This window comes from Gavia stellata, chromosome 2 (genome assembly GCF_030936135.1).
Source record: "Gavia stellata isolate bGavSte3 chromosome 2, bGavSte3.hap2, whole genome shotgun sequence".
Taxonomy (NCBI): Eukaryota; Metazoa; Chordata; class Aves; order Gaviiformes; family Gaviidae; genus Gavia; species Gavia stellata.
Genome location: NC_082595.1, coordinates 14,710,022 through 14,722,642, shown reverse-complemented (window position 1 = coordinate 14,722,642; position 12,621 = coordinate 14,710,022). Strand labels below are relative to the sequence as shown.

Here is a 12,621-nt window from a genome sequence, read left to right as displayed (position 1 = left end):
CAACACACAACGGGAGCACCTTAACCTGTAGGCAAGGAAGTTTCTAGTCCATTTGTTTTCTTGAAAATGGTTTGGAACCACCATAAAAGATAGTACAAAGCAGTAAATGCACTGCAACAGTGCCTCAGCCTCATGTCTCAGCTTCTTTCGGTTTGGAAGATCAGGTCACAAATTTGGGTAGCCATTCAGGCAGGCCAAAGCAAGAGCCGTCAATGAAAAGTTTCAAGGGAAGCTGTGCCCAGTCATCTATGCCTAGAAAGATAGCCTTCATAATCAGTTATTTGTGGTTAATGAGAAGCCATTGGAAGGAAAAGGTGTAGCAAGTAACCGAAAACCATGAGAATACTAAATGTCACCCAGTGTGACTCCATACGTATTTAAATGATTCACTCTCAAATATAAAAAATATCTTAAATGGACATTTTTGGTAAAGGTGTCAATGATCCCTCTCTCTTATTTAAGGTACAGGAGATCTGATGCTAATTAGGAGGACGTTTCTAGGTGCACAAAATATGTTGAATTCTTTGCAAGTGCTCTTATAAGAAAATTGAACACTAGTGTCAGGCTGATTTAAAGTATCACTGGTGTATCTTTTTATTTGCTTTGCTGAAATCACATTATTTGCCTTCCTAACCCTGTTGCCTATTTACGAAAAGTTATTTTAGGAAAGCCTCTATCCAAACAATGTAAAAGAAAAGACAACTGATATTTCGTGAAGCCAAAATCTAGAAATGGAATGACAGAAAACTGGTTTAAACAAATCTCTGTAGCTTGGACATGCCTTTTAAATCTTTTCCACAATATGCAGTGAGAAGTAGTAATGAATGGTCTATACCTGTGAAGAAAAAGGAAGGCATAAATAATTCCATGAGCAAAGCATGCTATTTTTAAGTAGAGGCAGAAGTAACATTGTTGATAAATTAGCTACACCGCACTTAAATTATATAACTGAGCAAAACTATTAATAATTGTTGTAAACATGTCAACACTAGCTTTCTTAAATAATTTATGAGCCCATGTCTTCAGGCATTCAGGCTGAACATGACCTTTCTAACCTAAATTTCCCAGGACTGTTGAAAGATCCATACACTATATTTTAATGGCCATTATAGCGCACTGCAAAAATGTTTTGTATTATTGATGCTTTCAGACAGTAGTTCAAGTCACTAGTGCACGGTATGAAACAGAGCTAAGGCAGAAGGTACACAGCCCCTCTGAAATAGGAGACAATTTTTACTAAAAATGAATCTCATACTTGGATTTGGACATGTCGAACCAAGTTGAGATGCTTCCAGTGTTCTGGGGAAATAGAATTTGATGTTCATGACTGACTATTTCATAGATATTAACTAAGTTGGAAAATTTGTATCTGAATGCATATCACCCAAAATTACAAAGGGGGATGAATCTGATAACTTTGCCTATGTATACCTTTATTATTCACTTGAAATATCTATATTTTTCTTTTTAATACTTTCTTTATTTAAATGATCCTGAAAGAACTTAGATAAAACACACTAAAGCAACAATAAAGTTTTGAACAAAGCTGCAGAACCAATAACATCTGTCTTTATTTTATTGATTTTGCAATATACACGATCTCTTAATCAATTAAAATCTGCCCATGAGAAGCAAAAGGAGTGTTAGAGTGAAGTCTTTTAAATGGACTAGTAACACAAATCATAGTACCCTTTTAAAAACCTCCATAAACTTCATGCATAAGACCATTGATTAATATAAAATATAGCTATATTTTTCACAGTTAAATGATTAAAATGACAACAATGATTTGAAATTAACGTATTTGTAAATTGTTTTAACTTGTAACATTCCAATAACATGTCCTAATATAGATATTGAAAATATACATAGTGAATACTTCACATGGCAGTATGAAATGGAGAATAATGTGAAGAATGTCAAAAATTAAAAGAAAAATCAAATCCTCAAAAGCTTGAGACTTCACAAAGCAAAGCTGTTAGTTATGCTCACTGAATAGCGATAACAACAACAAAAACAACAATAATTATGATGATGATGATAATACAAAGGCAGATTCTCAGATGCAATGCACTATTGCCAGGTCGATTTTCAATTACATTTCACTGATGTATTCATCTGTTTCTTAATGTGCTCATCTTGCCCATTAAGAATAATTAGCAGGCTTGCTTGGTGATTTCCTGGCTTCTGACAGTGATTTTTTTTTCTTTTTTGTTGACAACCACTTTTACTTTTTGGAAAGTAATTTTTGGATATTATAGTATGACTGGCATGTAATTTAAGCTTCCTAAGAAATTTAAAGGGAAGATGTAAACAGTAATTTTTAAACAAGATTATTTTAATCTATAATACCTACATAAAAAGCATAATACTAGGCATTAACTCTTCCTGAAGAGCAGAATCTAGAAAAGAAAACAGTATTTTATCCCACATTAAACTAATTTGGTATGCTAAACAATTAAAAATACCATCAGCAATAATAAAAGTTAGCAGAAATACGTCATCTGTAGTCTGTGGCACTTGGGGCCAAATACTATTTCTAATGACACTAAAAATTCTTACTGATTTCAGTGAGTCTGGTGTGGCTGAAACAGATCTAAATTTAGCCTAAACTTCTGTGGTAGCTAGTCGCTATGGAAAAGAATGCAAAAGAAAATTACCATAAGACAGATCATAAAATTACTACTGAAGGCACATAAAACACATAAAATGCAACATAAATTTTATTATGTGCACTTTTAAGCATACATTTCACCTACACTGTAAAGTTCTTAGTCTGCTGCACTTTGGCACCCTGCTAATATTAAGCCCATTGTAAAATCCAACACAATAAAAGCACTTTGAATGCTGAGCCTTCAGAGCACCAAATGTTAAAAAAGAAAAATAAATTCCTGTTAGAGCCTTCCACCAATCGCTTCTCTGAAAGGGATTCACAGAATGAATACAGATGAAGACTTCTTGTAGGACTTTTAGAAATAAAAGATATTTCTAAAACATATTGTGAAAAACTAAGGTGTGCTAATTAGATGACATTAACAGTATCTTTTTCAAGAATAAAAGCACTTTAATTTGTTTAATTCCAAAGACTGAGTGAATACTTTTAGCACTCACCAATTTTCCTTGCTACAGAAGACTTCTAAATTTCAAAAAAGTTCAGGTATGTTTATGGAATCTGCCATGCAAGATATTTGCTGACTTGATGATTACTGAGCTCACCTGAAGCTTTCTATGGGTAAAATGGCCTTTTGTTAAATACCTATGCTTCTGTAAAACATCAGTTTGTTTTGTTGGGCTAGTTTTGAAACACTTTTTTTCTCCCACATTTTTTATCTTCATAATGACATAGAAGAAAGATTGGAAGGGGTGATGCTGATTAAAATACACAGAATAATGAATCCTTCCTCCTCAAGACATGAGTATAACAAACTAGAATTTAAGAAAATAAGAATCCCTGGAACACAACTGAGAACTTGCATTTTCAAGAAAAAAGAGACTTTTATAAGGCTTCCTTCAAGTTTTAAAAGAGATGATCTAGGATGGGCTGTTTTTTCCATGAAATTGCTGAAGTGTTGTAAGCAACAGTTACCCCAGTTACATCTGAGAAAGTCTTTATAAAGGTAGTAGCTAATATTATTGCACTGCAATGTCTCCTGTTTTAACAGTCATCAGCAACTGCAATTTCTTTAAACCACAAATTAGTTTCACTTATTGTTTTCACTAAGTACTCATTATGTTAACTCTCAAATACATACAAATCTCAAATCTAAGTAATTCTGATGATGCAGTGGCCAAAATCTGAAAAACTTGTCTGCCCTTAAAATGTAAATGGAAAGATTATCAAGGAACAAAAGCAATTAGATACCTTCCTTTTTTTCCCCTCTCAATTTCTAAGGGCTATTAGTATTCACTGTATATATCTGTTCTTGTTCTGTGCTGATATTTAATGTGGCCACAAATTAACGCTCACTCATTCTCTTGAGTAGCCAAAGTCCAGTTCAATTTTCTGAACTATGTGTTCATATTAGAAGGGCATAATAGCAATTTATTCTAATATAAGAAATATAATAAAATATTTTCTACAAGGGACAGAGGAGTTTTGCAATCCTACATCAAGAGAAATAGTGATAAATTGGTAATTGATTAAGCACACTAAATGGGTAATTTGTAGGCAGTTATAACTTAGCAGCAACAATGAAATCATGCCTTTCAATATACACTGGAAAAGCTATGACAATATACAAATACTGGGTATGTTTTAAGAGGCCAGTATCTGAAAGTAAAAAAAAAAAAAAAAAAAAGAAATCTAGTTCTTCTGCAAAATGAATATATGAAGGGGACCTAATGATTTGATTCACTGCTACACCTCCTGTAACATGCAGCATACACACAAGGAATCTTTCAGCACTCAACCATAAGACAAATATTTACTACTGTACTTGCTCTATACCAATGCGTACATTTTTAATTAAAGAAGAAAACGTGGCATTTATTGTGGGGGAAGCTGTAGCTCTGTTCAAGATACTCTACATCTATTTTTTAATTACTTATGTGGGGACTTTTTCTTAATATACCCCATGCTGTCTGTCTTTATATCGATTGTTACTCAGCCAGTAAAAAGGAACGAGCACAACAAACCAGTTTTCTATCTGAATAAGGATACTTTTGATGGCCTTTTCATTTCCATCAGTTAACAGAACTTCTTTGACATCTGCAGAAATAGCAACCTGAAAAAAAGAGCACAGCAAACAATGAGCAAATATGCTTGTCTGTGTGGAAGTGAAGACAGGAGTGACAAGCCTTCAGTATCATGCTTCCTCACCTATTTCTCTGTAACAATCTTCAATCTTTTTTCATTTTATGTCTGCATTATTTTAATCATTCAATCAAATCAGTCAATACTTTTATCATTCCATTTGCGGGAGCCTCTATCTTGCTATCATTCTGTTCCGTAATTGCATTGTGACAGCGGATGATGGTATTCTGAGAGGCTTTCATTTGCGGGCTTCTGTTTATCTAGTAGAGCCATCATACAAGGCTGTCACTCTGCCTTTCAGCTTGCTTCTGTCTGACTGCCTGATGCCCTTCATATAACTTTGCATTGCAGGCAGATGGCTTTGTAAGGGTAATTTTTTTGTGAGCTTTGACATGCTCGCACATTGGGCTGTAACCTCGACACATTGTATAAGAGCGACAGGTTTGTCAAATGCCAATCAGTGTAACAATATGCTTTTATTTGTAGAGACATAAAAACTTGTCTAATGCACTGCACTGCTACATAATATCTCCTGAATACATGACTCAGAACCCAGAGAATGGTGAACGACTCTCCTGAATGGCCAATCTAATTCAAAAGAATCTAATTACCGAGAGCTCTGGATCATGTTTGTTGGTGTAATAATGCAGGCAAAACATTAGCAGCTATATCATGGTGCTCCAACTGTGATTCGCCAGGCTATTCCTATATCTTAGCAAATGGGACTATAATCTGAAAAAAAAAAAAAAAATGCTTCGGCTATGGCAATGAAAGACAGACTGTACGTGGCCTGGAATGTCACAACAAGAGATATTGACTACACAGAGGTAAAATGTTTCTGCTCATCGAGGCAACCATAAAATCAATATGATACGAAAGCAAGTCAATCTAGAAGGTCTCTCAAGACTCTGCAGCTTGACCGCAGCTGAGGCTGTTGACAGTTCTCTGACCCAGCAGTTGGAGGCACTGGAACATTTTTCCTTTTGTTTCTTCCCATGAATGGGATTGGAATTGAGAAAAGACCTACCATGAGCCCAGCCAAGCATGTCATGCCACCCCCTAGCTCACACACAGCAAGGTCCCTGAAAGAGAGAAAGGAAATGGTAGAACCCATACAAATTAGATGAAAATGGTCAGAGACACATATATGTTACAAGAACAAATTGCCATCTGCAGTAAGAACTGAGCTACCAGGAAGTTGTAGAGACATGACTAGGCTACCTCATGTCGTTTTGCGTTTTAAAAATAATTATGAAATAGAAAAGTCACAAAGCAGGCAAATCAGTGGGGGTTCCCTCATTAGTGTTCAGTGCAACATTACCACCGCTGAGCTGAAAAATCTGAGAAGGTTCCCTTTTTTCCCTTGTCAATGGCTCTGTCTTTTAGAACTAAACTAGCTAGAGTAGCGAAAGATAATTGTTAGGAAAGGATAACAATGTTAATCCACATTCATTCTTGCAAAAACAGTTAGAGACGTAAATGGGGAAATTAATATTATTTATGTATCTCTCCATGTAGTTATGCCTAAAAGCCTTTTTATAGTAAAAAGAGAGAAGTTTTAAAACAAGCCATATACCACAAAACAATTGCACATGAAGAAACCTGATCCTTCAATTAGCACTTAAAACTGCAAGTGACCTACAAACAATGGTGTTATGAACAACGATGGGAACAGCAAACAGTTAAGCCACAGAAAACAAAACGAAGTTAGTGTCAAGAGCCTAAACTGAGCCCAAGCAGAGGGTTGAATACATGGTCTAAAAGGCTGCTTTTAACTTAGACCATACTGCGTTGTTATGAAGACGTGCATGTGAAATATAATTTGGCGCAGAGAGTGTGCCGGATGGGAGCTTGCAGGGGGAGCCATAAAGAATGTCCTCCAGAGCCATGGCCTGCCCCAGGAGGGGAGGAGGGAGGGGTGCTGACCCTGTGCCGAAACTGTGTGAAGCGGCGTCTAGGGCACGGCAGAGCCTCAGTTTAGGAACACGCTGCTTTACAGCTACATCTGCGGCAACTGTTACCGTTGGCAGAAACGTTCCCACTGAGACATTTTTGACAGGCAGAAAATGGAATTTCAGCTAAACAGATTGATTTTTCGTGCACCTTTTCTTCTCCCCTAAAATACCAACATTTCAAAATCTATTTTATGTGAAAGTACTACCTCCCTACTCACTCGACACTGATATTTAGGAAGAGCATCTAGGGTGCCGTATCAGTATCAGTATACAGATGCTGATATTTCGTTCACTGAGGCCAGCGGACTAGGCTGTATGACTGTATACGAGTGCTTGCTGTCCGGATGGGATAGATTTATTTTTCTTAGACTCTACAAATTCTACTTGAAAAAAGTCTAGTTGCCCTATTTAACGGAAATGAGACAAAAGATGGACATAGTTTGGAGGAACAAGATGTACATAAACCCAATCAGAATATAAAACAGATATGGGAAATTTGCAGTTTGTGGTTTCAATAGAATGATTATAGGTTTTTCCTCACATAAGCTTTTATTTTTCTAAACCATGTATGTCATATATATTAAAAGTATACACATATGGTTATATAGATAAGATTTACGAGGCACTTAATCATTTATAAGAGTCATGCTTATTGAAATAGAATCACAGAATCACAGACACAGAAAGTATCTAGTGTGGGGTTTTTAGTGCATTTTGACCCATGTTTGTATGTACATAATACATGAGCATATACATACACACATATATACATACACACAGATATATATGCATATAAATGATTTATTTCAGTGCAAAGTTCCCTTATTAGCAAATCTTAAAAATCATATCTGTCTCTCAGGCAATATTTAGTGACATTTATCAATGAGAATTAAAATAAGAAACTCTACTCTGAGCGTACTGTTGAGAGGGCATAATCCCGAGAAATCAGGATGTGAAATGGCCCATTTCCTCCATGGAAGTTTGACTGATTGCTGTCTCTGCGTATCCAGACTTGCATACCCAAACTAGGAAAACAGCCTTTTAGTGAGCAGCACAGGGAGGTTTGCTGAGAAGAGCCTCTGAGAACAAGCAGAGCGTACAAGCCACGGCATGGGGCTGGATGGCAAAGTGCTACAGGGACACCACTACAGCAGTGAAAGTCACACAATGCAGTGCCCAGCTAAACTCGGAGGAAGGAGCAGCAGCTACCAGATTAGGTGTGTTAGCTGCCTCCTCTAACGAGGTGGGCTTCGTTCAGGTGGCGGATGGAGTAGAAGCGAGGCTTTATGAACCAGGGCATGCTTTGGTGCCAGGTCTGTGATTTCAGATAGGAGTCTGAAGAAGCTGCAGGAACCAGCTCGCATGCTTTCAACTTTGGTACAAGGGGCAGGGACTTACAGCTTGGTCTTTCCTATTTTACCAACACCATATGTACACAGACTGCGGGATTTTGTATACTCCAGGCTGGTTTACTTGGTATTAGCCTTGCACCCTGACTCAGAACACAATTTATGCCTCCAAATGCATTGTTATAATGGCTTTTCTTGCACCCCATTCATCCTGTGGACAATGAAACTTCAAGGATTTCCAAGTGCAAAGCTCTGTATACTCAAGGGGAAAGAGAGAGGATGGAGGATGGATTTCATTTTTAGGTGTTCCTATTGGAGCCTTGATAACTGTCTTCTACAAGTTTAGAAAAAACAAAAACAAATAAACATGCAGGATGTCTCAAAACTGTTTCACAACACTTAAATACAGGTGCAAATTCCTCCATCGCTATATGCAGTGATTATTATGTATTTTATCAGGTAATATTTTGCTTGCTTTTGCAACAGATGTCAGTTTAAAGAATGTCTCTTATTTTTCCTGACCTTCACAATCAGTACTGATCGATTGGAGCTTCACTTTTGTTTCCCAAAAATCAAAGTGAAATAAAACGCCTTGAGTGGAAATCAAAAGTCTTTGACATATAGCAGAAAGCTTGCTGTGCAATATTAGTACCCAAAGGCAGCTCAGAATTCTTTGTTAAGAGCAACATGCTTTCACCTTGAACATTTTAAATTTAATCTGAAGACTTAAATCATAGCAATCTTTACCATGCAGATACAATAAAACTAACAGATTGGAAAATATCTTTTTATGTTTAACTCTGTACCTGAATATTTCATTGTGCTTTAGGCAGTAGTAAGCCAGCACTTCTTCAGACGGCCAGAGACCTATAAAACAAAGATATTCACCTTCTTAGAAGAGATTTTTTTTTTTTGTCTAAAATAATATCTGAATACGTATTACCATTTGCAGACCTCTACCAACTGTTTCATTTTCTAAATATGCCATAATACCACGGAATAAAGAAACAAATAAGACTTCTAATGGAAGACTTCTGATATAAGCATTGGAACTGAGTATTTCATAGATTTCACCCCAACTAATGATCAGAAATTTACTTTATAGACACACGCGCACACACACATAAACATACATCTATACATATACATACAATTGACAAGACTTTAAAACTTTTATAAAATTTAATTCTGTGAAACTTCTGACATTTGGGCATTCGCACGAACACCAAACTGTTTGTACCAGGCCAGATGGGAGGCCCACCTTGCCCTGTAGCCTGTTTCTAACAGTGGACAGGAGCCCCCTCCTTTTTCATTAGTCCTCTACAGTCATTTCATTTCTTCCCAGTTTCTTTTTATTTAGCTCCTTTTCTCTTAGGTTTTGTTAGGTCAGGCATCAGTCTGACTGTAAGGGACATTGACCAGCAACACATACTGAGGACAAATACAGGATTAGGGCAATAATGCAGCAAGATTTCTAGTTGTGGCTCAAGAAGTTCCTGAGGAGGAGAGGAGATACAAGTGGTAAGTTCTGTTTAACAGTCACCAAAGGATTTTTCTAGTTGTTCCATGGACTGCAGTAAACGTTCCATAGCTGCAATGTCCCATGGCAGGAAGTGCCACTGTTTTACCATGCTGTATAAAGAAACATCACCTCTCTCTTGTTTTGTACTTGCCTCCCTATCATTTTCATTTGAGGCCCTCTACTTCTCGTATGGGAATAGACAGGAGCAATCACGCTTTTCTCACCTATTATTCATGTATTATTCATGACTTTATAAGCTTCTATCACAAAACTGACACTGGTCATTGTCAACCTTGGCAAGTAGGAGGAGGAGGCATCCATGCAAATTTACCCCTTCAACACCATTCACTCATGAAACTTGCTGCTTCGTCAGACCAGTTTCCCACCTCACTTGAACATCTAAGTGAAGCACCGTGGGCCAGGGAGAGGGCACACAGATCCTGCATGGCTTGCACAGTCTCCTGCAGGCACCAGTCTCCATTGCTGGAGGGAGCCTGGGGAAAACAGACTCATATTCAGGCACTTGAGTTAGGTTCCCAAAGTTAAGGGAGGATGAATCAAAGGCATACGCAGCCAAATTACGGTTGTATGTGTTTTCCATCTGTTGTTGCTTAGCAATGAAAAAACATGCTTACATGTCTATCCACAGGTAAAAAACCAGGGTTAGCCTCCCCCGACAACACACAGCATTAAGAATTAATGTGACAGAAACTTAATATTATGAACTACAGACACTTCAGTGGTTTCAGTAAACTTAAAACCAGACATGTGGGAGCATCTGGTAGATATTTCTAGACAGGTAAACTGAATTCCATGCAGCTTACTATGTATGTGCATCTTTTAGACCATATTTTATAATTTTTTATTCTCAAGACTTTAAAAACATCACAACATATTTAATAGTAGCAGAAGTTTGGGAGAAAAACTGTCTTCCTTTTAAATCACCTGACTGTAACCATCAAATATATAATTTTTCCTTTCCATCCAGTAAGCATTCTGAACTAACCTTACTCACAGTCATAAATAATCAAAATTTATGAATGTGTTGTCTGCATGCAGACCAAGCAAAAGCCTAGACAGGATTTGGCCAAAACTTTGCATATAACTTTTGTATGACAAAGATCTTAAATGTAAAAACAAAATAAAAAATAATACAGTGACGATTCAATATGTGTGACAAAAACACTAAAGCAATATTGGTATTTTTCCTGTTTATGACAGTTTAAGCTGATCAGGTGTTTGTGAATGTGCTATTTTGCTTAGACTTGCTAAGGGTTAAAATAAAATATTCACACACGACTACCCATTCTTCAGTGAAACATACACTAAGAATTGTACAGGATTTTCCATCTCCCTTTTGAGCATTTCAATGCTTTTGAGCATTGAAATATGCTAAAATGACAGATTTTGCAATAAATATAATAACTGTTTAAATATTTTAGTGTATAATATAAAGAATGTTTCAATTTGCAGTGACTGGTATATACTCAAGCAATAAAAGTGCTTTTTTAATATTTAGTGAAGACACGGCTAATTTAATACCATTTATAATACTTATATCTCACATTACAAAAAACCCCCACACCCACAAACACAAAAACCCTAAACTCTTCTATAGCAAACTTTTAGCTCGAGCAAGTTTTAGAAATACTTGACAATTGTAGCAAAATCCTTCAACATCTGAGTTTTCAGTACCCTCAGTCAAATGTCTCTCACTTTTCTATGGTTATTACTGAAAGGGCACTTTGAATGGTGTCACTAAATCTTTTATGAGGGATCACCGCTCTTTCCCCTGCTACCATTACAATGTTGATACCAGCTGAAACTGCAGGTGTATGAGATAGGTCTGTGCTGAGAGAAGGGTAAAGCACCTTTGGAAAGACAATGCTCTTCTTTAGGGAGATGCTAGCAATGCACACGACTGTCCTCCCCGCTCCCTTCCCCCATAGGGAAGGAAGTATCACCTCAGCGATGATATAAGGGGCTGGCAGCTAAAGAAGCGGGGGTCAGGAGGTCTTTCACGAACACAGGTCTCAAGTGTGGAAGCACACAGTGCTTCCAGCTAAGCCAAGAAGACAGAAGCCAGAATACCTGGGTTAATTTTAGTAAGAGGAAAAGCTTCTCGTGCTTGAACAGGTAGGTAAGCCTCTTTACCTTCAAAACAGGGATAAGCTTAAAGATCCATGTGGAGGAGTGTGCATTCTGTCTTCTTCCCCTTCTCTCTGACCTACATTCACCCACACAATGACCTACATTTTGAAGTTGCAAGTATAAGATAGTTCTGCTTCTCTTAGAAAACACACAGCTGTAATACAGAAATGCAGCAATTCCTATGAGTTAACAACTACCACTACGTTGTGAAAAGCATAATTCATTTCCTGCAAACACATACATATGGATATGGATTAAAGTTTCCTGTGAACACACTTAAAATAATTCTTTCATATTTAAAATAAAACTATTATAATTTTGTATTACAGATTTGATTATAAGTACATAGCGCTGGATGGGTACCTATTTGCATGTGCAATTACTTACAGACGATAGTCAATTATTTACACATGTATAGGCGAAAGAATATCAAAAGGCCCCCAAACGGTGCTTGTATTTAAACGGCTATAAATATACTACTAGCCCTAGACAGAAGGGCTCAAAATCTCACTGTGCAAGGAAACAGAGAGAAACAAGAGTTTCTTTTTGCAAAAATAAATATTTTGCGACATTTACTGGAGGTTTTAAAACTCTCTATCACCTTGATAACTACCATGTGAAAACAGAGAATAGTTGCCAGAAAACATCGGAATCTCTATTGAAACGAATAAAAAAATCAAGTTGTATTGATGTTTAAAGGAGACCCTCAAGAAGGACTGGGATTTGGCATGTCTGAAGACATGGGAGAGAGAGAGCGCACACAGAGCAACGCCTGCCTGCATTTCAACTCATGGTAGGTATCCTTTCACCATTAGGATGGAGTATGAGATCCACTACAAACATGCCATAAGAGCAATGATGTCTACTTCCAGATGGCTTCATGATACTTAC

General features: G+C 37.0%; 1 protein-coding gene across 1 annotated transcript in view; it reads right to left on the bottom strand.

Moving 5' to 3' along the window:
• The window catches only part of CAMKMT (calmodulin-lysine N-methyltransferase), a 224,799-nt gene that overhangs the window by 35,321 nt on the left and 176,857 nt on the right, over positions 1 to 12,621 (bottom strand). The window contains exons 4-6 of the mRNA XM_059835533.1: positions 8,864 to 8,924; positions 5,781 to 5,835; positions 4,661 to 4,724 (exon numbers count right to left, since the gene is read on the bottom strand). Of these exons, the coding sequence (XP_059691516.1) occupies positions 4,661 to 4,724; positions 5,781 to 5,835; positions 8,864 to 8,924 (180 nt within the window). The remainder of the gene's footprint in view (positions 1 to 4,660; positions 4,725 to 5,780; positions 5,836 to 8,863; positions 8,925 to 12,621) is intronic.